This window comes from Dipodomys merriami, unplaced genomic scaffold (genome assembly GCF_024711535.1).
Source record: "Dipodomys merriami isolate MVZ:Mamm:240054 unplaced genomic scaffold, mDipMer1.0.p SCAF_6, whole genome shotgun sequence".
In the NCBI taxonomy this organism is placed as follows: Eukaryota; Metazoa; Chordata; class Mammalia; order Rodentia; family Heteromyidae; genus Dipodomys; species Dipodomys merriami.
Window position 1 is genome coordinate 71,374,154 of NW_027206179.1, and position 26,952 is coordinate 71,401,105.

The following is a 26,952-nucleotide window of genomic DNA, read 5'->3' on the forward strand; positions in this document are numbered from 1 at the left end:
TAGCATATGAGTAAGTAGTTTAAAACTCCTAAGTGAAATTACATTGGTTTTTCCCCATCACTCTGATTTATAATTTAAAATAACTTGTATTGTAACTTAAATTATTCTTACTTTCATATAGAAAACTAGACAAATATATCTTACACTTGAGCAAATATTTTCTTTAAATCTTAGGTAAGTTTGAAAGATTCTTTTTATGTGTTTCTCAGATTTTTACAATTGTTACTGTTTGATATGTTCTTTTATGGATATTGCAGAACTAACAAATCAGATCACAACCGTTCATCTGAGAAGTCTCTAGAAACGCCTCTGGAACAAGGAGACTTCATCATTCCTGAGTGTAATAAATTTAACACTGACAAAAAAGCTGCTGATACAATCAATGAACCAAAGATATCTGAAGTGAAAGAAAAAATGCCAGAAACAAGAATCACTGGATGCTATAAACCACCAGCTATTCCTAACATGGACGTATTTGAGGCAATAGTCACTTGCATTGGTGATGATGGAACTATATTTGTGGTCCCTAAATCATCAGGTAAGGTCTTCTTTGTTAGGAAGGATTTGTTAGTAACTCTGGGCCTAGAGGCTCAAGTTCTGTAGTGTGATAGACACAGTTGGAATACTTGAACTTCATTTTCAAATGCTTGCTAGAACTAAACACTGTTGTACAGTGTATCCATATAAATTGCTTTTAACACTGACTAGAATATAAAAGCTATGTGAGTTTTTTCCATTTTTTTCTCTTAATTTTATTGTCAAGGTGATGTACAGAGGGGGTACAGTTCTGTCAGTAAGGTAGTGAGTACATTTCTTGCTGAACTTCTTATGCCTCCCTCATTTTTTCCCTTTTCCTCCCTCTCATCCCCCCCAAGTTATATAGATCATTTCCAACCTAGTGTCTTGTGAGATCACTGTTGCACTTGTTCCCCCTTTGTCTCGCCATTTTTGTATATATAAACATATACAATACCTAATGTGGCAGTAGTGTGTTCATAATTATGAGTGCTATTTTCAGTATAAGAAAAAAGGAAACGCTGGGCGCCAGTGGCTCACGCCTATAACCCTAGCTATTCAGGAGGCTGAGATCTGAGGATCACAGTCAAAGTCCGTGAAACTCTTTATTTCCAATAAACCAACAGAAAACCGGAAATGGTGCTGTAGCTCAAGTGGTAGATCACTAGCCTTGAGCTGCAGAGCTGAGGGACAGCGCCTAGGCCCAGAGTTCAAGACCCACAATTGACCAAAAAAAAAGTAACTTGTATGTACAAGATGCAGGGCACAGGAATCAAATACAGTGGGGAGAGGAAGGGAAATAACAAAATGCTGAAATAAGGATACAGCTTGACCCATTGTATTGATGAGATGTAAAGACAATATGCTGAAAAGTTTACAACTTGGGGGAGGAGGGAAGGAAGGAGTTGGGGAGGTGGGTAGGGATGGGATGGTAGGGGAAAAACAAAGGGGGTAACAATGCTGGCTAGGAAATGTACTCTTTACTCATGTAACTTTAACCGCTCTGTACAGTATCTTTACAATAAAAAATATATATATATATTTTTTTTAAAAGCCAGGCACTGGTGGCTCACACCTGTAATCCTAGCTACTCAGGATACTGAGATCTGAGGATCACGGTTCAAAGCCAGCCCAGGCAGGAAAGTCTGTGAGACTCTTATCTCCAATTAACCACCAGAAAACCGGAAGTGGCACTGTGGCTCAAGCGGTAGAGCATTGGCCTTGAGCTGAAGAGTCCAGGGAGAGCGCCCAAGCCCAGAGTTCAAACCCCATGACCAACCAAAAAAAAAAAAATTTTTTTTAATCACAAAAAAGAAAAAAGTAACTTGAAATTTCCATTTTCAGTCTAGTGACAGATTGAATAACATTTTCAGATGAAATAAAATACCCACATTATTTAACATTTATTAAGTTGACATGAAAATAAACAAGATATAAAACCAGTGTGAAAACATTGGAAGTTAGACCTATCTCCTCTGGGTTGTTTAAGGATTGTATGTAAAACCCTGAGCTTCCTCTCTGATAACTGTACAAAATTCAAGGTAAAGGAAAGGCTCCTTCACTCAAAGTGAGAAATCTAAACCAAAGCCCTCACATGAAGATAGAATCCTAAAGAAATCCTCCCACAGTTCATAATTAAAGTCAGAGTGCTCACCATTCATTATGATTTGTTATGATTATTAACGACGGTGACTTTTAAATTATTGTGGAAGTCCTGGTCAGTTCCAGGCAAATGAAGCACAGTTTGGGAAAACAAAGCATAAAGGAATGTGGCATGGCTAAAATGGTAGTGAAACCGCACAGCAAATGTGAGGCACTGATTTCAAATCCCAGGACTTCCCCTCCCCAAGAAAAATATTTTAATAATTTGAAGGTGAGAAAAATATTTGTAAGCTTAAAAAATTAAGGGAAGGGCTGGGAATGTGTCTTAGTGGTAGAGTACTTGCCTAGCATGCATAAAACCCAGGATTCAATTCCTCAGTACCACATAAACAGAAAAGGCCAGAAGTGGTGCTGTGGCTCAGGTAGTTGCGTGCTAGCCTTAAGCAAAAGAAGCTCAGGGACAGTGCTCAGGCCCTGAGTTCAAGCCCCAGGACTGACAAAAAAAGGGCAATAACAAAGGACTGAATTACTTGGTTAGATAGAAATAGGAACTTCCATTGTTGAAAGGTATTATAAGTTTGTGATAAACCTTTCCATACAAAGAATACTTAGGAAAACTGGAGAATTCAGATGATGGGAAGTACTATTGTCAGTGTCCTGGGTTTCATAGTGTGCTGTAGTTAAATGCAAGGTGTTGCTGACAGGGGCTGGGTAAAGGGCACATGATACCTTCCTATCTACCAGCTCAATTTCCTGTATAATTACTTCAAAATAGCTAAAAATTGTATAGTGTTGTAGGTGTGAAAGAATACATATATAGCACTTACATAAAAACATTAAAATGAGTAGCTATATCCACATACACCCAAGATAAGAAACATTACTAGGCCCTTAAAAGACCCATGCACTAGAACTTGACCATATCCCCATATTGAATTTGACACTTTCATTCCTTGCTTTTCATTTTCTTTTTTTTTGAGTCGGTCATAGAGCTCGAACTCTGGGCCTAGGCACTGTCCCTCTGCTCTTCAGCTCAAGGCAAGTGCTCTACCACATGAGCCCCAACACCACTTCTAGTTTTCTGGTGGTTTATTGGAGATAAGAGTCTCAGAAACTTTCCTGCCTGGGCTGGCTTTGAACCGCAGTCCTCAGATCTCAGCCTCCTCAGTAGCTAGGATTATAGGCGTGAGCCACTAGCACCCAGCAAGGCCTGCATTTATACAAGTTTGGAGGCTCTCTGTAAAAAAAAAGAATAGAAAAAAAATCACAACATATTCCTGGAGGCTCAGGACCCTTTCAGAGGGTTCACATGCAAATGCTTCCTGAATATAATGTGGGTCTATGCAAAGACAGTGCTTCTGAATTTTGGGTACCCTTAGCTCCTACAGATATGGATATAATAGTTATGAATTTACTGACATTTCCTTACACTTTTCTAAATAGTTTCATTTTTTAAAAGAAAATAGATAGGGTACCCTTAGCTCCTACAGATATGGATATAATAGTTATGAATTTACTGACATTTCCTTACACTTTTCTAAATAGTTTCATTTTTTAAAAGAAAATAGATACATGGCTGGGCACCAGTGGCTCATGCCTGTAATCCTAGCTTCTTAGGAGGCTGAGATCTGAGGATCACAGTTCAAAGCCAGCCCAGGCAGGAAAGTCTGTGAGACTCTTATCACCAGTAAACTACTAGAGCTGAAGAGCACAAGGACAGTGTTCAAGCCCAGAGTTCAAGCCCCATGACCGACAAAAAAAAAGAAAGAAAATAGGCACATGTAGTTGGCTGTTTTAGAAGTGAACATTTGAGTCCTCTAATAATAATACTTAATCCTGAAGCTTTGACACACTTAATCATTGTTTAAAAACCAGTGTACTGTTGAATGCTGGGTAATGAAGTAGACACTTTACATGGAGGACTCCTATAGTGCTGATAACACAGGTAGGTGTTCTCATGACCAGTTACGAAGATGATCTGAGGCTGTTGGAACTACCTGAGATGACAAAGCTGAAGAAGGCCTGGGATGAGACTAACTTCAAAGCTGGCTTTCTGTCATATAAGTTATAAGGGGTATAATATAGGCACTATGGAAATACTGGGCCAATTAGCAGTCAAAGAGAAATTAGAATTTTTTTTGGTAGGTCATGGAGCTTGAACTCAGGGCCTGGCACTGTCCCTGAACTCTTTGTCTAAGGTTAGTTTTTTGTTTGTTTGTTTGTTTTTTTACCGATTTGAACCATAGCTCTACCTCCAGTTTTCTGTAAACCTACCTACCTACTACCTACTCAGGTTGAGATCTGAGGATTGAGACTTGAAGCCAGCCCAGGCAGGAAAGTCCATGAAACTGTTGAATTAACCACCAGAAAACTGGAAGTGGAGGTGGGGCTCAGGTGATAGCGGGTTAGCCTTGAGTAGAACATCAAGCCCTGAGTCAAGCTCCACAGGCAACAACAACCAAAAAAAGTTCGATTGTTAAATTTTATTGATTGATATTGTAAAGGTAGTTGCATAAGTCAGAGTACAGTGTTGCCCTTCCTTTGCTCTCTCCCAGTTTTATCCCTAGTCCCCATCTATAAGTTGTATACTTCGTTTTCAACCTAGTGTCTAGTGAGTATCACTGCTGCATTTGTTTCCCCTTTGTCCTATCCTTTTTGTGCCTACTCAAACTCCAGAAAACAGATTTTTATGAAAGTACAGTTATCCTGATTTTTAAAGTTCTTTTTTATCTAAGTTGTCAACTTATTAAAGATTGTGTCAATGACTTCTTATCAAAAATGATACGTTTTCCTAAATGCTTTCTATTTTTGGTCGTTTGTTCAGAATTTGAACTAGTCAAAATGATGAATGAAATTCAGAGTAACTTAAAGTGCCTTGGCCTTTTGGAGCCTTACTGCTGGAAGAAAGGAGAGCCGTGTGCAGTCCGAGGCTCAGATACTATGTGGTACCGAGGCAGGGTGATGGAAGTTCTAGGCGGCACTGTCAGGGTGAGTCCTCATTCAGATATTCTTGCTATGCTATAGCAGTGAGTGAGTTTTGAGTCTGAACACATGAAATTTTTACTAGAACATCATCTGATGAATTCCTGTAGTAAGATCAGTCAGATGTATTATATATTTATTTGTAATATATTTAGTAATCTGCTTCATCAGAAAATAGTTTCCAGACAAGATTTGATTACTGATACCTCAAGAGATGGACTGCTTTTAATAAGTAGCCCTGTGTCACACTGGCATTAAGTAGAACAACTTGGTTTCCAATGTGCTAATTACCTTTCCAGCAAATTTACTTACTGCTCACTATATCTCACGGTGAGGGCTTTCCCGAAGAATGAGTTAGCACTGTGTCATCTAAAACCGTGAGAGATAGATGCCTGTACTGAAAAGTATATATAAAATGTCTCCATCTCCTAAACAAAGGAACGATTTAGTAGATGTAGGTGCTTCATGAGATATTTAGTACTTGATAATTTTAATTTGGATTGAGGTGAGAAAGAAAAATTTGGAGGAAAAACACGTTCTGCTTCTATTGGACAAGGTTTTTTTCTGGGCTGGGCATGGTAGCTCACACCAATCTCAGGTACTTAGGAAACTGAAGAATTGTGGTTTGAGACCACACTGAGCAAAATAGTAACTAAGGCCATAATACAGATACATTAATACACATAGGTAAGTCCAGCTACTTTGGAAGCATAGGTAAGCTCTAGCTGTTACCTGGACAAAATGTGAGACCCTATCCAGAAAATAAAGCAAAAGTGACTGGAAGCATGCATAGGACAAGAAGAGGTGGGAAGTGATAGTCATTTCATTAAGTTAGGACAGAAGAAATAATTTATTGTTCTTAAGATAATTTAGAAATTGTCAGAATAAAATCATTTTTAAAAATGGTTGTAAACTTACAGACATGGCTCATTTAGAGACTCTTTGCTCAAGCCTCAGTACCATAAGAAAAGAAAACTACTGGGGCTTGAATTCAAGGCCTAATGCTCTTTGCTCACAAGCTGGTACTCTACCATTTGAGCCACACTTTTCAGACCAGCATTTTGCTGGCTAATTGGAGACAGAGTCTCCCACAATCTTTTCTTCTGTACTGGTTTCAACCTATAATCTTCAAGATCTCAGCCTCCTGAGTATCTAGGATTAGAGATATGAGCTATTAGCACTTACCTGAGAAATTCCTTTAATGAGACCAGTTTTCTTTTAATCTGATTTAAATACTACGTATAAGAAAGCCTTTTTACAATGAGATTTGATATTCCATAGGATGAGGGAATACAATCTTCTCTTTTATCTGGAAAACGTTCAAATCCAAATTCATTAATTCCAGGATGTCTTTGAGAAAAGTCAACACTTTTGAGTAAATGTTTATTTCATGAAAGCAACACATAATTTCTTCAGAAAAGATGAGCTGACCTGGATGCCAGTGCCTCATGCCTGTAATCCTAGCTACTCGGGAGGCTGAGATCTGAGGATCACAATTTGAAGCCAGCCTGGGCGGGAAAGTCCATGAGACCCTTATCTCCAGTTAACCCCAGAAAACTGGAAGTGGCTCTGTGTCTCAGCGTGGTAGAGTGCTAGCCTTGAGTGCAAAAGCTCAGGGACAGAACCCAGGCCGAGTTTAAGCCCCATAACCACCACCATCAACAACAAAAAGTGAACTGATGCTGGGTGCTGGTGGCTCACCCTGTAATCCTAGCCACTCAAGAGGCTGAGATCTGAGAATTGAGGTTCAAAGCCTCCCTAGGCAGGAAAGTCCATGAGACTCCTATTTCCAATTAACCACCAGAAAACCAGAAGTGGTGCTATGACTCAAAGTGATAGAGTACTATCCTTGAGTGAAATTGCTCAGGGATAGCACCCAGGCCCTGAGTTCAGGCTCCAGAACCAATCAAAAATAAGTTGAACTCCTCCAAACAGGATGAAACAGTTCTTCATTTTTCCCAGGTTAGACCCAAATGCCTTTCTTGTTGTTGCTGTTGATAATAGAAAATTTCCTCTGCCCACTAAATCAGAAGCCTAATTTTAACTGTAAGTTTTATTTGGTCTCTTTCAGGTACAATACTTAGATCATGGATTCACTGAGAAGATTCCACAGTGTCACCTCTATCCTATTTTGTTGTATCCTGACACGCCCCAGTTTTGTATTCCTTGTCGGCTCTTTTTGACTGTACCCGTGAGTGCCTAGTAATTTGTGGGATGCTTCATTTTAACTGAATGTTTTAGATGGATACATTTTAGAAATTAGAATGCAAAATTCCTTTCTCTTACAAAAATGCTATAAATAAGTGCAGTTAAAGGGACTTCACCATGAGAAACCACAAAATTACACTTTTCAGTATAAAATACAAAATTAAGGATTGGAGATGTGGCTCAGTTGGTATAGCATTAGCTAGTGTGCCAAAGAATAGAGGTACTGACTGAGTTCAAGTTCCAGTCTCAGGCCTAAAAAAAAAGGAAAAAACCTTATAAAATTATACTTCACAAATAGGAAGGCTTAGATTCTTAACATGTATTTGCTGCATCACATGAAACTTCAAGAAATTTGAAGCTGGTCCTCTAGTTAAAAAAAAAAGAGTGGTATATTAGCCAGGGAAGGTGGCTTCATATAATCCTAACTATTTAGGAGGCAGAGAATAGGAGATTGCAGTTTGAAGCCAGCCTGGGCGTAAAAGCTCCTTAGACTCCTATCCCAACCAGTGGCTGGATATGATCGTGCCCATCTGTCATCCCCCGTGATGTGTGAGGAAGCATAAGTAGGAAGATCACAAACTAGGTCAACATGGACATACAGTGAGATCCTACCTCAAAAATTATCAGTGCAAAAAGAGGTTGGGGCAGTGACCAAAATGGGAGAGCACCAAGTTTAAGGTCCTAAGTGTAACACATCCCCACTACCATTAAAAAAAAAACAACGTTGCGTAACTAAAGCTAAACTTGGTGATGTTGAAGGAGTGAACTTTTCTTGTTACAGAGTTCTACGGCTCTGGGGTCAGAAGTGGCTTAGCTGGGTGGTGAGGGAGTCCTTAGTGAGTCTGCGCTCTTCATATTCACTAACGAAAGGAGCTTCTACGACAGGGGAGCTGCTGTTGAAGTGGCTCATCACATGGTAGTTGTGGAGAACTCGCATTTGTGTTATTGTTGTTGTTTCTGGTGGTACTTAGTATAGAACTGTGGGCCTAGCGCTTGCCAAGTAGTTGCTCTATCACATGAGCCATAGTCTCTAGTCCTTTTGCCTTTAGAAAAATTTCAGATAGAACCTCCATTTCTGCCCTAGCTATCCTAGATCACATTCTCCTACTTTTTTTGTTGTTTTTGTGCCAGTAACAGAGTTTAAACTTAGAGTCTGGGTGCTGTTAGTTTTTTTTCACTCAAGGCTGGCACACAGCCACTTGAGCCACACCTCCACTTCTGGCTTTTTGCCTGGTTAATTAGATATAAAAGTCTCATGGACTTTTTCACCTGGGTTGGCTTTGAACCATAATCCACAGATCTTTGCCTCCTAACTAGGATTATAGGTATGCACCCAGGTGCCCAGCTCATCTCCTCCTCCTTATGCTTCTTGCATAGTTGGAATGACAGGTATGAACCTCTGCACCCAGCTTCTCATTGGTTCAGATGGGGATCTCTTGAACTTTTTGCCCTAATCCACCTGATCTCCACCTAGTAGCTGGGATAACAAGTATGAGCCATTGCAGCCAGCTTTTGTAGACCCATGAAAACTGACAGCCCAGGCTCCTCATTATATATGGATCATAGGCATATAAAGGCACTTCATTGACAATTGATCTTTATTGTAAAAGTGATGTCAGAGGGGTTACAGTTACATAAGTAAGGTAATGAGTACATTTCTTGTCGAACATGGGGAAAAACAAGGAAGGGGTTACAATTTGTGTGTGAGTATGCATGTATGCATGCACACGCTCACTGGTCCTGGGGCTGGAACTCAGGGATTGGGCACTGTCCCTGAACTTGTTTTTGTTCAAGGATAGTGCTACACCATTTGAAGCCACAGCACCATTTCTGGCTTTTTGGTAGTTAATTGGGGATAAAAGTCTTAAGGACTTTCCTACCCTGGATGACTTTGAACTACAATCCTCAGATCTCAGCCTCCTGGGTACCCAGGATTACAGATGTGAGCCACTGACAGACCAGTAACAATGGTCTTTTTTTAAAGTTTTTTATTTTTGCTTTTATTGCAAGTTTGTTTTTTAAGTATAAAATGCTCTAAGTGAGCCCTATAGGGAGAAGCTAAAATGATTAATTTTTAAAGATCATGGTCAGCTGTCCATGATAGTCTCTTGCATTTTTTGTACTTGTGCTGCATAGATTTGGCAGAACTGACAAGCATTAACCACTTATGGCTTCTTCTAAATATCTTCACTTGCTCCTTGCCTGGTATGAGATTGAATGTGGAAAACCTTGCCTTTATTATTTCCATGTAGGTTGGGAATGTCTGGCAGCCTGATGCAATAGAGCTTCTTCAGGAACTACTTTCAAAGAGAGAGGTGGACATCCATGTTGTGGTAATTTGCTTTTAAACCAGTGGCTATTTAAGATTTCATAGGTAACAAAATTGAGGAACTTTTTAAAAGTAATTGTACAAAGCGGGTACAGTTCTACAAGTCAGGTTATGAGCACAATGCACCCCTTTCTTCATTCTCCTCCATTGTCCCTGCCTGCCTCACCCTCAAGTTACGTAATTCAGCTTTTACATGATGTACATTGAATACAATGACTGCATTTGTTCACCCTTCTTCCTTCTGTTTGTGTGCCCTACTCGGCTCACCTCTTCCTTCTCCCCACAATACATGTTTCAACTTCCTGGAATTCATTTTGTTAAATAATTTCTTGTTCAAAGGAGTTAACACTGTTGAATTCCTCCCTTGACTCTTTAGTCCACTTATTTCTGCATATATGAATATAACCCTGTATATTCTTTCATGTATATTTGTATTTTAGATTCAGCTTGCCCATGTGACAGAAACATGTGCCATTTGTCTGAGTGTGACTTACTTCACTTAACATAAATTTTTCTTGGCCCATTCATTTACCTAAAACATAATATCCTCTCTGATAGATGAGTAAAATTCCATTGTGTGTATGTATATATATACATATATGCACTATATATGTCTAAGTATATGTGTATATACTCAGACATATGTATACATATGTATTCACTTGATGAGTAAAATTCCAGTCTGTTGTATATTTATTTATACGCATTATATTTCTTGATTCACTCATCTGTTGTATTAGGATATTTTTAGATGACTCATTCTATGTTCGTATGAGACTATAAGTTATTAATTACTGGCTGGGAATGTGTCTTAGTGGTAGAGTCCTGGCCTCACATGCATGAATGTGTCTTAGTGGTAGAGTCCTTGCCTTGCATGCATGAAGCCCTAGGTTTAATTCTTCAGTACCACATACACAGAAAAAGCTGGAAGTGATGACGCAGCTCAAGTGGTAGAGTGCTAGCCTTGAACAAAAGAAGCTCAAGGAGAGTGCCCAGGCCAGAGTTCAAGCCCTTGGCCTGGCAAAAAAAAAAAAAAAGTTATTCATTATTATATAAGGAGTTACTCCCTTGGTTTATTCTCACCCGGGAGAGGACCCACTTTCAGTCTAGTAGAAGTGTATTCTGTTTTGCTTTTTTTTTTTTGGTCAGTCAGAGGGCTTGAACTCTGGGCCTGGGTGCTGTCCCTCAGCGCTTCAGCTCAAGGTGAGCGCTCTACCACTTAAGGCACAGTGCCACTTCAGGTTTTCTAGTGGATAATTGGAGATAAGAGTCTCATGAACTTTCTTGCCTGGTCTGACTTTGAACTGCAATCCTCAGATCCCAGCCTCTTGAGTAGCTTGGATTACAGGCGTGAGCCACCAGTGCCTGGCTGGAAGAGGATTCTCTTTGTAATAAACGTCTTATCATTTACAAAAGAAAAAGTTGGGCTGGGAAGGTGGCTCAGTGGTAGAGTGCTTGCCTTGCATGCATGAGGCCCTGGGTTCGATTCCTCAGCACCACATAAGCAGAAAAAGCCAGAAGTGGGGCTGAGGCTCAGGTGGTAGAGTGCTGGTCTACAGCTGAAGAACTGGGGGACAGTGCCCAGGCCCAGAGTTCAGGCCCCACAACTGACCAAAATAATAATAATAATAATAAAAAGTTACCAGCTGAGTACCTAGACATGTTTGAAATGAGTTTAATTTTGAGCAAGTTTCTGAGAACTTTTCTAACCATTAACCTCAATGGTTATGTGAAATATTCATTATTAACAGCTTCCTTATTTGGATACAGGCAGCAGTACTGCACTGTAGAGGTGTTTCTAAATATATTCCACAGGTTTTCGGGCTGTTGCTGTGTCTACAGTATTGGGGGAGGGACTGGCAGCGCTAGGATAGCCTGTCCTCAAAGGCAGCAAACCAAGACATGAACCTAAAACATGTGCACTGCAGAGTAGCATGCTGAGAACAGGTAACAAGAGACAGATAAAAGAAGAAGTAGGATCAGATTTTTAAAATGATAACATATTTTCCTTAGGGAAATATGGTGGGGGTCTCCTAACAGGAGCAGAAAACATAAAGGCAGAGACATTTTTAAGGAAATAGTATATAACCATAGACAGCAGAGGCTTCTTTGAGGAGGACTAGAAGGAGGAGCGGTCATAAGGATTCAGGCACAGGGGGGATGGTTGGCAGCCAAGTACAGGTTTCTGAGCAGTGAAAATAAGGCTTATTTTCAGCTGTATATGGACTAGCATGAGAAGAGAGAAAAAATGGTAAGGAAAGGGTTTGTGTAGTAGAGTAATAAAAACCTAGGAAGAGCCACAAGACCCACTTAAGAAAGCAAGCAGCCTGGTGCCAGTGGCTCACGCCTGTAATCCTGGCTACTTAGGAGGGCAGTGTCAAGGATCATAGTTTGAAGCCAGTCTGGGCAGGAAAGTCCCTGTGAGACTCTTAACTCCATTTAACCACTCAAAAACTGGAAGTGGCACTGTGGTTCATGTGATAGAATGCTTACCTTGAGCACAGAGAAGCTCAGGGACAGTGCTCAGGCCCTGGTTTAAGCCCCACAACTGACCCAAAAAAGCAAACCACTTACACTGGTAGTAATGAGTTCCTCCCTAGTTGTACACAAGTTGGCAGGAGTCACTGAGTATAGGGGGGAAAAAGTTTTCCAAGCTTGCGTTCTAGCTTTCTTTGCAGCTTAGTTTATCATAGGTAGAAGAACCATTTGCAGTGTAGCAGAGATATGTTGGCTTCTCAGACTGTGAATGCACACACCTGCGTGCTCTTTACTATACACTCTGCCACACATACTTTCTCTGGCCTCACATGCACTTGAGAGATGCCACTGAAGGCCGAAGGCAAGGGGAGACCTCCCAGAATGCCTGCCTGCCTGTGTAGCTTCCAGTTTTGTAGGAAACCAGAAAACAAAACATTAGCAGGTGCCAGTGGCTCATGCTTACAATTCTAGCTACTCAGGAGGCTGAGATCTGAGAATCCAGATTCAAAGCCAGCTCAGACAGACAAATCCACAAGACTCTTAGCTCCAGATAACCTGCAAATGGCTTAAGTAGAAGTGTGGAAATGTTACAGCACCAACTATGAACCGAAAAGGCAAGGGAGAGCCCACAAGACTCTGAATTCAAGTCCTGGAACTGGAAAAACATAAACTGTACAGCACATAAGGTAGCTGTAAGTGCTTAGAAAAGAAAGGTATACTAAGAAGGAGTGTGGCTGGGGAAGTAGAACACATTAAAGATAGCCATCAGAGCTGGCACTCCTATAATCCTAGTTTCTCAGGAGGCTGAGATCTGGAGGATTAAGTGTTAAGGTCAGCCCAGGCAAGAAAGTTCACTAGACAGAATTTGCAAAATAATCAGCAAAAAGCAGGGCTGGAGGTGTGACTTAAGTGGTAGAGTGCCAGCTTACCAAGGATGAGGTGCTGAGTACCTAATACCCTAGTATTACTAAAACAAAACAAAAAACAGGTGATATTTCAGTCAGTACCAAAAAATGGTGAGAGGGGACAACTCAGGATGCAGTAGCTGGAAACAATGCCAAGAGTTCCAAGATAGGAGCAGTAACCTGCAGAGGGACAAGCAAGGCTCTGCTGTGGAAATGCATTGTTACTTTGCTCCACCTGCTAAGCCTGAAGAACACCGCTCCTCAGGGAACAGAAGGAGAGAGCTCCCCCATGGAGAGAGAAGTTTGGACAACTGTGGGAATCATGGAAATGGAGAGAACTTTCCTGCAGGTCACCTGGCCAGTTATGGACATGCTCAGTTCCTGTTCCTTGTCAGTGGACTTAGTGAAAGTTCATTGCTTCACTGCAGAACAGACCCTTTCTCCTACTTAGTAGAAATTATTATATCATCTAGATAGTAAACTATATATAATCTGGTATATAACAAGGAAATCCATATGATATGGACCTGTAAATATATTTTACATCACCAAAGTAGTATAATTGCTGCCACTTAACCTACAAAATGCCAGAAAGAAAAATCTGTGAAATGAGTCACTCATAGTCACATAACTGTCTTGTACTGCCAATGTTGTCAGAGCCTAGTTCCACATTTGCTCTCTATAAAAGTTTAGATTTAATTGTTTTGCTAACCTCCTCCTTTGTTGACATTAAATAGGAATTGCCTGAAAACCCATGGAAGGAGTTGTCTGTTCATCTCTATTTTGGTGGAATGTCACTTTCCCACTTCATGGCACTCCATAAATACTGCACTTTTGAACATTCTGAAGAGATATTTAAAGAAGTAAGAACTATTTTCTATTTTAAAAATCTATAGAAAGAATTCTGATTAAAATTTTGTATTTTGTTTTCTACCTCGTCTTAAACATGATTGTATATATCTTGATTTTAAGAGGGAAGTTTAGAATTTGTAAGTTCTTTATTGAGAGCTATATATTATACTCTTCATACAAGTCCTAAAAAGACTTTATATTAAGATTCACTTATGTTTTCTGTACCTTCAAACCTAATGAGGCACTTACGTTATTCAGTGTTGTCTGATATGGATGCTCATTATGAAATCTACATACAAGGGTGCACTCTCCTCACATAAAAATATTTTTTTTCCTTTGGCTTAACATAGAAGCTTTATGTGATAGGTTGAGCGATCCTAACCCAAAATTCCACCACTGGAAAAGTTCCCAAATCCCAGATTTTTGATGCCAACATGATGCTTAAATTGTTTCAGATTTAGGGATATTTCAAATTTTCAGATTAGAGATCCTCAATCAATACATGCATAAATAATCCAAAATAAAAAAACTCCAATCTGAATCATCTCTGGTCCCAGTTATAAATAGGAGAGCCACCTGTTGAACTAGCCAAAACTGTGCTTCTATTTTTTCAAACTACTAAAAATAGGCTGCATCATAATAATATACATTGCAAGGTAATTTATTTCTAGAGCCACAATTCATGTGTTACTGTTTTTGTTGCTGCTTTTATATCACCCAAACTGGCCTTGAACTCACAAGTCCTTCTGCCTCAACCTCCTGTGTTACAGGTAATCTACCACCAGGCCTACCTTTGCTAGATTAAAAAAAAAAAAAAAAAAAAAACCCGTTCATCTTAGTGTAGTGCAAAATTAAACATTGAGTGGTCTGGTCAAGATAGAAAACTCTTCTCAGAAATGATGATGTCACTTTGTGGCTATCATCTTCACTGGCAACTTTCTCTTTAAAGCAGAGGTGTATGTGTGATAAAAGGTACTCCATTTATTAGACTAACAAAAAAAGATTACTTGTTTGTCTTCTAGCAAGAAACATGCTGGCAGTATGGCTTAAGTGGTAGAGCACCAACTAAGCAACAAGCTCACCCCCCCCAAAGGACATTTTAAAGGGAAAAGGAAAAAAGGTCTCTCTTAAAGTAATTACCACTAATGTGTCTAGCATCATTGTTGGGATGATAGATTTGAAATGTAACAAGTAAGGTTATTTAGAATGTAGGTATTCCTGTAGTTTATAATTGAATGAACTTGCAAGAAGGTACAGCCAATTTTGTGAAGATAGAATATGAAAGTGCCGTAAACATTATATAGCTAAAGGTGATTTTACTCATCTGGTATATTTATATTATTTCAGAAACCCACAGAATACAATACAAAGTATGAGGAGGAAAAATGGGAAATAAAATTTGAGGTAAGTTGCAAAGCAGATATTTAGGAAACTCTGAACACTTCGTCAATGTAAAGGATCTGATAAAAGAATAAAGAAGTAAGAGTTTTCTTTTATAACCACTTTATTGAGGTATTATTTATACATTACACTTTACCTTCTTAAAATGGACAACTCAGTGGTTTGTAGCATTTACGGAGTATTACAACCAAGCCACTAATTCTAGAACATTCCCAAAGGAAACCCTCACCAACAGCAGCCATACTCTTCCCTTTCCCAAGGTCATGGCAGCAACTCAGTTGTCTGCCTCTCTGAATTTGCCTATTCTAGACATTCTATGTAAATGGAACTATATAGTATGTAATATTTTGTCTCTAGTTTTTCACTTGGCATTTTTTCAGGGTTCATGTCCCCTTTTAGCGCCAAAAAAAATTGCAGTGTGGCTGACTCATCCATCTGCAGCTGGACAGTCAGGATATTCACAGCTTGTGGCCACTCTGATAATGCTATGAACATTCATGTACAAGTGTTCATGTGGACATGTTTTTCTTCTTCTGGGCACATACTCAGCTGTAGAATTACTGAGTCTTACAGTAACTGTTGAACATTAAAGGACCTGTAAGACAAAAGCAGCTGCACCATTTTATGTTTACTTATGTGCAGAGGTCACATTTTCCGGTACCCTCAAATTTGTAATTTGACTTTTTCAGATACTTGTTCTTGGAGGATTTGCTTCAGTTTAGAAATATCAGAGCCAGGCACTGGTGGCTCACATATGTAATCCTAACTACTCTGGAGGCTGAGGTCTGAGGATCAGGCAGAAAAATTCATGAGACTCTTCAATAAATTACCCCAAAAAAGCCAGAAGTGGTACTGTGGCTTAAGTGGTAGAGCACTAACCTTGAGCAAAAACGAAGCTCAAGGACTGTACCCAGGCCCTGAGTTGAAGCCCCAGGACTGGCAAAAAAAAAAAAAAAAAGGAAATGTCAAACAGTAATAACCTGATTTATAAAAGTTCAATGTGATGGCTTTACTGCATGTTAATTACCAAATTTTTTAGTAAAATCTTTTTTTGGAAACTCCTGCTGGGCTCTTCAGAGCACATCTTGCCTCTGACCTCTGTATGCGTTTGTTCTAGCTGCTCACTGCCTCAGCCCTTTGGAGGTATCACAAACCTGAGAGAACTCATCTTTCTATGATTTTAACTTAACTCTTCTTTCAATATTTCATATACTTGGTAGTTGGGTTTTTAAGTAACGACCTGTGCTAACATAAATACTACAAGAATGTACAAAGGAGAAAGGAAATGCCCCTGTTCTGCCCCTCCAGCACCCACATGCTGTCATTAGTGATTGGTACTGTTGACCATTTGTTAACTGATATTCCAGAGTTACACACACACTATTCCAGAATTAGCACACACATATATAAACACATCATTAACCGTGCATGCGCCTTTTGCACAAAACCTTTAAAGTTGAAGGACAAAGGAATTCTAAAGTAAACTTACAGTCATCACATTTCATTCATATTGCTCCAAAAATCCCTTTGCAGAATTCAGGATGTAAGAGAGCTTGTTTTCCTGGTCATTGAAAGTACACTGACACCATAATGATTTTTTTTAATCATGTAACTAATTTTCATCATGGTCATTCTGGCTTACGTTGTTTTGTGGTACTTTAGGAACTGCTTTTGTCTGAGACAGAGACTTCTGTTTTATCACCGTTCTTGTCTTCATCACTGCCTCCCCCAGAAGAACTGTATCCCGTGCAAGTGAAGCACGTCGTGTCGCCTAATGAAGTATGTGTCACCTCTACCATCTTCCTCACTGTAAATAACTCCACGTGGCCCCGCCCAAGCACCATCCCAGCAGACATTTGATACTTGAGGAGACAGATGTTTCTTAAGCACCTGCTGGGTTCCCAGTGTCGTGTTTCCTTACTTAGCCATTTAAGATGGATCTGTCTCCACCTATGAAATTTGATACCCAGCTCCCAGCCCTGGCTGCTGGTGCACAGATGCAATGTTCTTCCATGCTGTCTTCCTACTGCTCCTCCCACCCTGAGCACTTTGCCCTTTATGACACATGGCTGCCTCCCATGGGTCACTCCTTATGCTACTCATTGTTACCCTCACAACCTGGACTACTGCGTGACACCGAGTGAGTAGTCTCTCAGTGAATACTGACAGGCTGAATGAATACATTCACTAGATAAACATACTCCAGCAAATTCAGTTACTTGACAAGAAGAAAGAATGACAAAGCCCTGGCAGTTCTTCCATCCCTTCATACATTAAGCCAATGTCTTACAGAAGAGAAGGGGTTTGCTGCCTGAGCAGAGTAGTGTTCAACTGCTGTTTCCCATTTTTTTTTATTTGTGTCTAACAAATTATCTCCATACTTAACACAGAGTTGAGAATCCAAAAGCTACTTCATTAAGTTCAGCTCTATACCCCTCGGGAGGCTGCAATGAAGGTACCCATGAGGACTGCAGAATCTACTTCCAAAATGATACTCTCCACAGGGCCTAAGTCTTCCCCTCCCCCTTCCCTTCCTCCCCAGCCATTGCAGTTATCTGCTGACAGGGACTGTGCACCTCGGGGAGACACAGTCCCTGACAAGTAGAAAGCTGTCCTACAATCTGGTCTCAGCAGTCAGCTCACTGCAGTGGTCCCTTGCCCACAGGGGCCAAGTAGCCGGAAGCCAGGTTGTGTGGGCCTCCCCTCTCTAGGCGGTGCTTAACCACCAAATGCTATAAATGACACAATTGATTTTTTTTTCCTCCTTTCCCCACCACTTAGGTCTATATTTGCCTCGATTCTGCAGAAACTTATAATCAGTTAAGCCATTGTAATGACAGAGGACTCAATGGGGAATCGAAATCAGAGAGCCTGGAAGAAGCACTGTGGAGGTTTAATAAGAGTGTGGAGACCATTGCTCCTCTGACAGATTTTAGAACAGGTACATTTAGGTTTTTAATAAGACCAACTTGTCTTGAGGGACTTTGGAAGCAGGTATTTCTGAGTGTAGGAAAGAATAAATTCATGGGGAGTCCCAAAGGAGCAGCTCCTTGTTTTGTTCATATCTCAAGGGAAGTCCCACAACCTGTGTACAGTGTGATTCACATTACTTGTACATTTGGTATTTTGTACTTGAACAAAAGTTTTTTTTTAATAGATATGGTCAGATTAATGGACACATTGAAAAAAGAATTTATGTTGAAGGAGTTTGTAGGTTAAAATGATCTGTAGGGGGGCTGGGAAGGTGGCTCAGTGGTAGAGCACTTGCCTTGCATGCATGAGGCCCTGGGATCGATTCCTCAGCACCACCTAAGAAAAAAGCCGGAAGTGGCACTGTGGCTCAAGTGGTACAGCGCTAGCCTTGAGCTGAAGAGCTGAGGAACAGCGCCCAGGCCCAGAGTTCAGGCCCCATGACTGGAACCCCCCCCCCCAAAAAAAATCTCTAGGTGCTCACGCCTGTAATCCTAGCTACTCAGGAGGCTGAGACATCAGGATTGTGGTTCAAAGCCAATGTCTATGAGACATTTATCTTCAATAAACCACCAGAAAACCAGAAGTGGTGCTGTGGCTCAAATGGTAGAGCACTCAGCTTGAGCTGAAGAGCTGACGGACAGCACCCAGGCCCAGAGTTCAAGCCCTACAACTGACAAAATGTTCTGTAGGTGTTCTGGGGGTAGGTTTTGAGGTTTTGCTGGGGCTTGAACTCAGTGTTATCCCTTAGTTCAAGCACTCTACCATTAGAGCCACAGATCCACTTCTGGCTTTTTGGTGGTTAATTGAAACTAAAGATATCACAGACTTTTCTGCCCAGGCTGGCTTCAAGCCTCAGTCCTCAGATCTCAGGCTCCTGAGTAGCTAGGATTTACAATGAGCCGCTGTATCCTATGTGAGTTCGATTTTGAGGAGACAAAACTTGAACTATGTTTTAAGACTAGAAAGGTAAAACTTGGAGCTACTAATAGCAACTTGGTTATTTCCTAGAAGGTTCTTTTGATGGTTATACCTATAAGAACTCTTTCAAAAAAATCATGTGGTTGGGGATATAGCTCAAATGGCAATAGAGCGCTTGCCTAGCATGTGTGAAGTTTCATCCTCTATGTTGCAAAAAAAGAAATGAAAAACACATTTGAAATAAGACTTGTACATTAAAGGCATTTAGCATTTCAGTCATTGGTCCACAACTACATTTTTCTTGTGGAATTATGTAGAAGAGTTTGAAGACACAGGGAGAGAAAGAAGAGGAAGTGAAGGAAGACAGGAAACAGACATATCTATCTACTCTGAAAGGTAGAAGGGCATGAAGAAAAATACAGACGAGACTGATTTTCCCAGACTTACTCAATTCTACCATTAACTGTGGTATTTGCTTCTATTGGGTGCCATATTAGGAATATAAAACTGCAATTCTGCTTTTGAGTAATGTGGGTAGAAACATGTAAACCAAGCAGCTCATATTAAAGCATGTCATTGAGTGAAAAGAGAAGGATCAGTTAGAGCTTTATAAGTCATGTTGGATCTTTGAAAGAAGAGACTTTTATACAAAAAAAGGCTTAGGGGCAGGGTATAGTGGTATGTGTCTGTAATCCCAGCCACTCTAAAGCAGAGATCATGATTGTGATTTGAGGCCAACCCAGGCAAAAAAAAGTTGGTGAGATCTTATCTCAACACAGAATCTGGCTGTGGTGATAAGCACCTATAACCCCAGCTACACAAGAGGATTGTGGTCTGAGTCTGGCCTAGGCAAAATGTGCAGCCCTTTCCAAAAAAGTATTGGAGGTATGGTTCACAGGTCAAGAATGCCTGCCAAACAAGTTTAAGGCCCAACTTCAAACTTTAGTACCTCTAGAGGGAGGAGAGAGTTCTTTGTGTGTGTTCAGGGAAACCTCTAGATAAAAAAGTAGACGTGAGCCGGGCGCCGGTGGCTCACGCCTGTAATCCTAGCTACTCAGGAGGCTGAGATCTGAGAATCGCGGTTCAAAGCCAGCCCGGGCAGGAAAGACTGTGAGACTCCTATCTCCAATAAACCACTAGAAAACCGGAAGTGGCGCTGTAGCTCAAGTGGTAGAGCGCTCGCCTTGAGCTGAAGAGCTGAGGGACAGTGCCCAGGCCCAGAGTTCAAGCCCCACGACCGACAAAAAAAAAAAAAAAAAAAAAAAGTAGACGTGAGGGGCTGGGAAGGTGGCCCAGTGGTAGAGTGCTTGCCTTGCATGCATGAGGCCCTGGGTTCGATTCCTCAGAACCACATAAGCAAAAAGCCGGAAGTGGCGCTGTGGCTCAAGTTCAGGCCCCACAACCGGACCCCCCCCCCCAAAAAAAAAAGCAGACGTGAATTAGGGGCATTAAAATTTTACATTGTGTTGAGGTAACTCACTAAGGCTATAAATTGCATAAGAGTTATTTAGGAAACCCTGAAGCTCTATACATTGCAGTGCTGAGTAGAGTAGGTAAATAGTGTAGGCAGTAGCCTGATGCCATTGAAGAATTGAAACAAGAAGTGTACATTTTCATCCTAGTGGTCTGACAGAATGACCGGAGGACACAACTCAGGACTGAAGGCTAGAACTGAAAAAAAAAAAAAAAAAAACATGCTTATTATTCAAACAAACTAGGGACAGTGAGCAGGACTGATAGCAGGGTGATAGAAGCTATGGAAGTTGGGAACTCAGAGCGTGCAAAAGGGCCTTTCTTCAAAGCCTTTTTCTTAGGAATTAGTAAAAGAGGATTTATAAAATAGAAGCAGAAAAATGAGGCCAAAAAAGGTCAGTTGTTCAGCATTTCATTCTGTGTAGCAAATAGTTTTCTCTATTAAATTGTGTGAAGGAACAATGATTTTTGTGCTTTTCCCCCCTTTTCCTGACTTTACAGACATGCCTTGCCTTGCAAAATATACAGATGGTTTATGGTATAGAGCAAAGATTGTTTCCATTAAGGAATTTAATCCTTTATCTGTCCTGGTGCAGTTTGTTGATTATGGATCAACTGAAAAGTTGTCAGTAAACAGGTAAAGAAAAATATTAGTTAAATAAGGATTCTTAGTTTTGTTTGGGGATTCTTTTTGTAGTGCTTTAAAAGAAACCATAATATTTTAAAGCTGTTTAGAAAGCATTTTTTTGATCAATCCAAACAGAAACATTATGTCCATTAAGTAGTAGCATCCCATTTCATTCTGCCCTGCCCTGTGTAATCTGTCCTCTGCTTTATTTCTGTGCCCATTAACTTTCTTAGTGTAGGTACCTCAAATAACTAAATTATGCACCACTCATTGTTGTTTTGTTTTTGAACTTGAACTCAGAGCACTGGCTCTGAGTTGCTTTTGCTGTACCACTCGAGCCACAGCTCCACGTCTGGCTTTTTGGTAGTTTATTGGAGATTAGTCTCAGACTTTCCTGCCTGAGGTGGCTTTGAAGCTCCATTCTCAGATCTCAGCCTCCTGAGTAGCTAGGATTTACAGGCATGAGCCACCAGTACATGGTCCATTTATTGTTTTCCATCTGGCTTATTTCACATAGCATGTTTTTGAAATTGATCAGCATTATAACACGTGCCAGAATTTCCTTCCTTTTTAAAGTCTGAGTAATTTTTCACTGTATGTACATGCTACATCTTATTTATTCATTTCATTTATTGTGGGTACTTGGCTCCCTTCCACCTTTTTGCCTGTTGTGGACAATGCTCTCATGAGTACCCTACTTTCATTATTTTGAATGTATACCTGGAAATGGGCTTGCTGGATCATAAATTCTATCTTCTACCACAGATGTGTCATTCCACATTCCCACCAACGGTGCCCTAGAACTCCAGCTTTCCTGCAGCCTAACATGTACTATTTTCCTTTCCCTTCCCTTCCTTTCATTTCCCCTCCTTTCCTCCCTTCTTTTCTCTCCTTCCCTCCCTTCCTCCCTTCCTCCCTTCTTCCCTTCCTCCCTTCCTCCCTTCCTTCCTCCCTTCCTTCCTTCCTTCCTTCCTTCCTTCCTTCCTTCCTTCCTTCCTTCCACCATACTAGTGGGCACACAGTATCTCACTGTGATCATGCAGAAATATCCATTTTGTGTGATTTTTCTCCCATTCTGTAGACCACTTCTTCATTGTATTGCTACATGTAAGTTTTTTGTTTTAAAGATAGTTAAAAGTTTTCCCCACGTTTTCTGAATTTTATAGTTTTAATTCTAAGAAGATTTGAATTGTGGCATTCTGAATTTCTTTTGTAACAGAATGCGTCAGATTCCTCATCATCTTATGCAGTACCCAGCACGAGCCATAAAGGTTCTCTTGGCAGGGTTTAAACCTCCTTTAAGGGACTCTGGGAAGACAAGAATACCGTATTGTCCCAAGTGGAGCATGGAGGCACTGTGGGCTATGATAGACTGTCTTCAAGGAAAACGACTTTATGCTTCCTCCATGGTAAATAACTGCCTTGGTCAAAATTCTCTAGAAGCCATTCCCTACAACACCTATAAACCTTGAAAAGAACTTTGTTTCTGGGCAACTCTACATGCAAAAAGCTCATAAAGTATTTAAAGATGCATGTGCTACAGAAGCAAGTTTTAAGGATTATTCAGATATTTTTATATTTAGCAACCGTTATAAACTCTATAGTGATATGTCATGAATAAGATAAAAATGATCAGTCTGCTTACTCTGTAATCAAAGAACTTGTCAGTTACTGAGGGAAACATGCAAAATTATTAACTTACTACTATGAGACAGAAGAATTCCAAAATAGAGGCAGAGGTGGGTTATGCAGGAATGTTATTCCCATATGACAGATCTGGAAAAGGTGTTAATAGGCACACAGTAAATCAGTCAGAGAGGTGGCATCTAAACTGCATCATAGAAGATTGAGGTGAGAGATCAGGACGAGAATTAGGATTAGAGAATAGCTTGAGTTCTAATTTGGTTGGACCTGTATCAGAACTCCCCATGGCCTTCTACACAGACTTTTCTTCTAGGGCTTAGCAACTCACCAAGCATTAGCTCAGACACATTCTAGCACATATTATGTGCCATTTATAACCAGAATAGCTCCCTTCCAGTCTGTTTTTTTGGTTTTTTGGTTTTTTTTTTTTTTTGCTTCTGACTAAATATAAAACCTAGAGTCTCTTTCCTGTTTGAGCACTCAGCTGGGGTGGTCACAGGAAGGTCACTCTTCAGGTACCCCTGCTCCTGGCATTCGTGTTGACTCATTCTGCTTCCCTCCTTGTATTCCCTGACTGGCCCCATGGCTGAGGTTCCTCCACACTGGTTATGACAAGGATGAGCTTCATAACATGATGTTGGTTGCTACAAAGTGCTCCTTTCCAAAGCTCCGTGTGCACACGTCATTCATACTAGTGCATGTGGCAGTCATGTTTATACTTCACACAGGGTTTCTCAAAAGGAGCCAGTGAAAACAGACATGGCAAGCCCTTATCATTCATTTATTCTAATCTAATCTCGGACCTGGCACCTGTTAGGAAAGTGCTGTACTACTGAGCTACACCCCTGATCCCTGAATCTTTCTGCTAGATGTTTATTATCTGTGTGAAGGTCTAATTTTAATTTATGCATACACATATAAAGCTTTAAAAATATTATAATGAACAAGGATGATGGCCCAAAAGCTCACTGGCTGGCTGCGTGCAGGAGAACCTTGAGGTTTAACTACAGATCAGAGAAATTGGACTTGACAAGAAACATCACAGATGATGCCTTTGGTGGAGGTACAGTGTGTGAATTAGAACTAAGCCTAGAAAATGCCTTTTCCCTCCTTTGTGAACGGCAAGAGTCGGCAAAGACACAGTGTTTTTACATTGTCCCCTCATTCCTACATTCTCTGTAATATGTCTTTACATTATGTTTATATTGCTGACAACTGATATTTCCATTTTAGGCTCAAGCTCCAGAACCAACAGTGACATTATATGAAGATGAGCAGTACCCAGTTCATCTGGCATTAGTAGAAATGGGGCTCGCAGACACAGATGATGTGAGTATGTACTTGGACATCCAGTTAGCAAACCATCCCCCTACAGTTACGTTAGTCATGTTAAATTGGTCAGAAATGCATCTTGATTACTCAGAGGACACACAAAGCTCTACAAGAATTTGTCTACCAGGTTTCTTCTTTGGCCCCCTGACCTCTTGAGCATCAGTTTCCAAGACACCCCATTTCTTTAAGAATTCTGGGAATGGCTTTCCTCGTAGCAGATGGGTATGGAGTAGGCAGAACAAGACAGTGGGCCCCATAAGTAATTCAGCCTCATAACCATGTGGTAGGCACACAGAATTTCTGAAGAGTCAGGATCGTAGCAGCAGTGATCTAACTAGATGTGAAAACGAAGCAAGTGTTTAAAATTAACACACATTCTGTATTTCAGGTATACAGTGCAGAGCATATGTAGCAGCCCAGAAGAAAATTTTCTGTTATAGATCACTCCAGACTTAGTCTCTTCATTTTTTTCTGTAATAGTGTTTGTTTTTCCTTTCCCTTATTTCCTACACGTTGAACTGTTGAGAAAAACAATGGTTAATAAACACTTGCTTTCAGACATTCTCATGTTTTGTTTTAATTTCCAAAGGAAATAATTTTGTTAACCACAACCAAGGAGGCTCCAAGGAGTCTTGTCTCCAAAAAAGAGGAACATTCTACCTAGCTCTTGATTTCAAGTTTGGGCATTCACAAAAAAGAACAGAGTGGGTGCCAGTGGTTCACCCCTGCAATCCTACCTAATCAGGAAGCAGAAATCTGAGGATGGCAGTTCAAAGCCAGCCTGGGCAGGAAAGTCCATGAGATTCTTATCTCCAATTAACCACCACAAAGCCAGTAATGGAGCTGTGGCTCAAGGAATAGAGTGCTAGCCTTGGAAAAAAAAAAAAAAGTTCAGGGATATTGCCCATGCCTGAGTTCAAGCCCTAATACGGGGGGAGTGGAGGAGATATAGCACTAAGTTTTTTAGGGGAGCAAAGTGAAGAAAGGAAAGCACACACAAAGCAGAGGAGACACTGGTGCGGGCTCACCCAGAAAGAGGCACATTTGAGTGGTCTACATCAGGGTATTTATGGTAGGTAAAACATTAGATATAGCCAGACCTTTATTTTCCACAATATTGACACTGGTATAAAAAGGTAATCTCATTGGTTTTTGTTTTGTCTTTTGGTAGTATTAGGATTTGAATGCCCACCTCCTTGATGAGCAGAAAACTCTACCACTTGAGCCACACCTTCAGTCCTTGTTTTTAGTGTGTTGTTTTTTTTTGTTGTTGTTTTGGTCCTGGAGCTTGAACTCAGGGCTTGGACACTGTCCCTGAGCCTTACTGCTTAAGCTAGCATACTACCACTTCAAGCCTCAGCTCCACTTCACTTTCTGGTGATTAACTGGAGAGTCTCACAGACTTTCCTGCCTGGGCTGGCTTTACACCACGATCCTCAGATCTTACCCTCCTGAGTAGGATTGTAGGCATGAACCACCAGCACCTGGCTATGGTAGTTATTTTAATATACAGCTCAGGTTTTGCCTGGGTACAGTCCTGGATTTTTTGTAGTTCTATCACATCTGAGATGACAGATATCTCACAAACTTTTCTGTCCAAGCTGTCCTGGAACTACAGTCTTCTCCATCTGTACTACATAGCTGGGATTAGCGGCACATACTATGGTATCCATAGCTGAGAAAAAACTGTTTGCCTAGGCTGGCCTCAAACCAACATGCTCCTCATCTCAGTCTCCAAGTAGCTATAATTACAGGTGTGAGTCACATGCCTTGCAGGTATCATTTTGAAATACAAGCATTTACTCATGTATTAAGCATTAATGAATAGTCTGTCACTTGCTTACTGCTTGTTCATATTCTTTGCCCATGTTTCTATTCAGTTGTTTTCAGTTTTATCAGTTTGTAGGAATTCTTCATAAACTGAATGGCAGTCCTTTGTCAGGCATGTGTGTCTTTCTCCTAATCTGTGGCTTTCCTTTTCCTTTTTTTGAAGTCTTTTTTGACAAATTCATTTACCAAGCTTTTCCTATAAGTTTTGTGATTTGTGTCCTACTTAGAAGTCCTGGCCAGGTATAGGAGCTCATGCTATAATTCCAGATACTTTTAGATCAGAAAGATCATGGTTCAAAGGCTACCCCAATCCAAAAGTAATTATCAAGACTCCATCTTAATAATCTGGATTGTGGGGGAGGGAAGGGAGGTAGAGGAAAAACAAGGGAGGGGGTAACAATGGTCGATAGGATATGTACTCATTACCTTACTCATGGTAACTGTAACCCCTCTGCACAGTATCTTTACAATAAAAATATATATTAAATAATCTGGATATGATGGTACACACCTGTAATGCTAGATACATGAGAAGTGGCAGAAAGAGGAATAGGGTTCCATATAAAAAGTGAAAGCTTATGTAAAAAATAAGCCACGCACCCAGTACTTTTTGGTTTTAGGTTAAGTGTCTAAGAGTACCTATTTAGCAAGCACAAGGCCCTGAGTTCAAACACCAATACCACTCATCCCTCCAAAAAAAAGTCTTCTCTACTGAGGTATGTCCTTATTATCTAAGCTGTAAGATTGTTTTTCCATATTCAGTTCTTAAATCATCTAATACTGATAATTTTTTGTTTTTAACCTGAGTCACTGTTAACAGTAAAATTTAAAGTAACTTACTCTTTCAATAAGAACAGCTTCTTTCTATCCCCTTCTGCCTC

General features: G+C 40.4%; 1 protein-coding gene across 2 annotated transcripts in view; it reads left to right on the forward strand.

Moving 5' to 3' along the window:
* Rnf17 (ring finger protein 17) overlaps positions 1 to 24,758 on the forward strand; it is a 98,077-nt gene extending 73,319 nt beyond the window's left edge. For both annotated transcript variants that reach the window (XM_070001994.1, XM_070001995.1), the window contains exons 26-37: positions 258 to 538; positions 4,943 to 5,106; positions 7,172 to 7,291; positions 9,561 to 9,641; positions 13,758 to 13,883; positions 15,220 to 15,276; positions 16,936 to 17,052; positions 18,055 to 18,214; positions 21,139 to 21,274; positions 22,485 to 22,674; positions 24,143 to 24,238; positions 24,630 to 24,758. In XM_070001994.1, coding sequence (XP_069858095.1) covers positions 258 to 538; positions 4,943 to 5,106; positions 7,172 to 7,291; positions 9,561 to 9,641; positions 13,758 to 13,883; positions 15,220 to 15,276; positions 16,936 to 17,052; positions 18,055 to 18,214; positions 21,139 to 21,274; positions 22,485 to 22,674; positions 24,143 to 24,238; positions 24,630 to 24,653 — 1,552 coding nt within the window. In that variant the 3' untranslated portion in view covers positions 24,654 to 24,758. The remainder of the gene's footprint in view (positions 1 to 257; positions 539 to 4,942; positions 5,107 to 7,171; positions 7,292 to 9,560; positions 9,642 to 13,757; positions 13,884 to 15,219; positions 15,277 to 16,935; positions 17,053 to 18,054; positions 18,215 to 21,138; positions 21,275 to 22,484; positions 22,675 to 24,142; positions 24,239 to 24,629) is intronic.
* Positions 24,759 to 26,952: the final 2,194 nt, after the last annotated feature.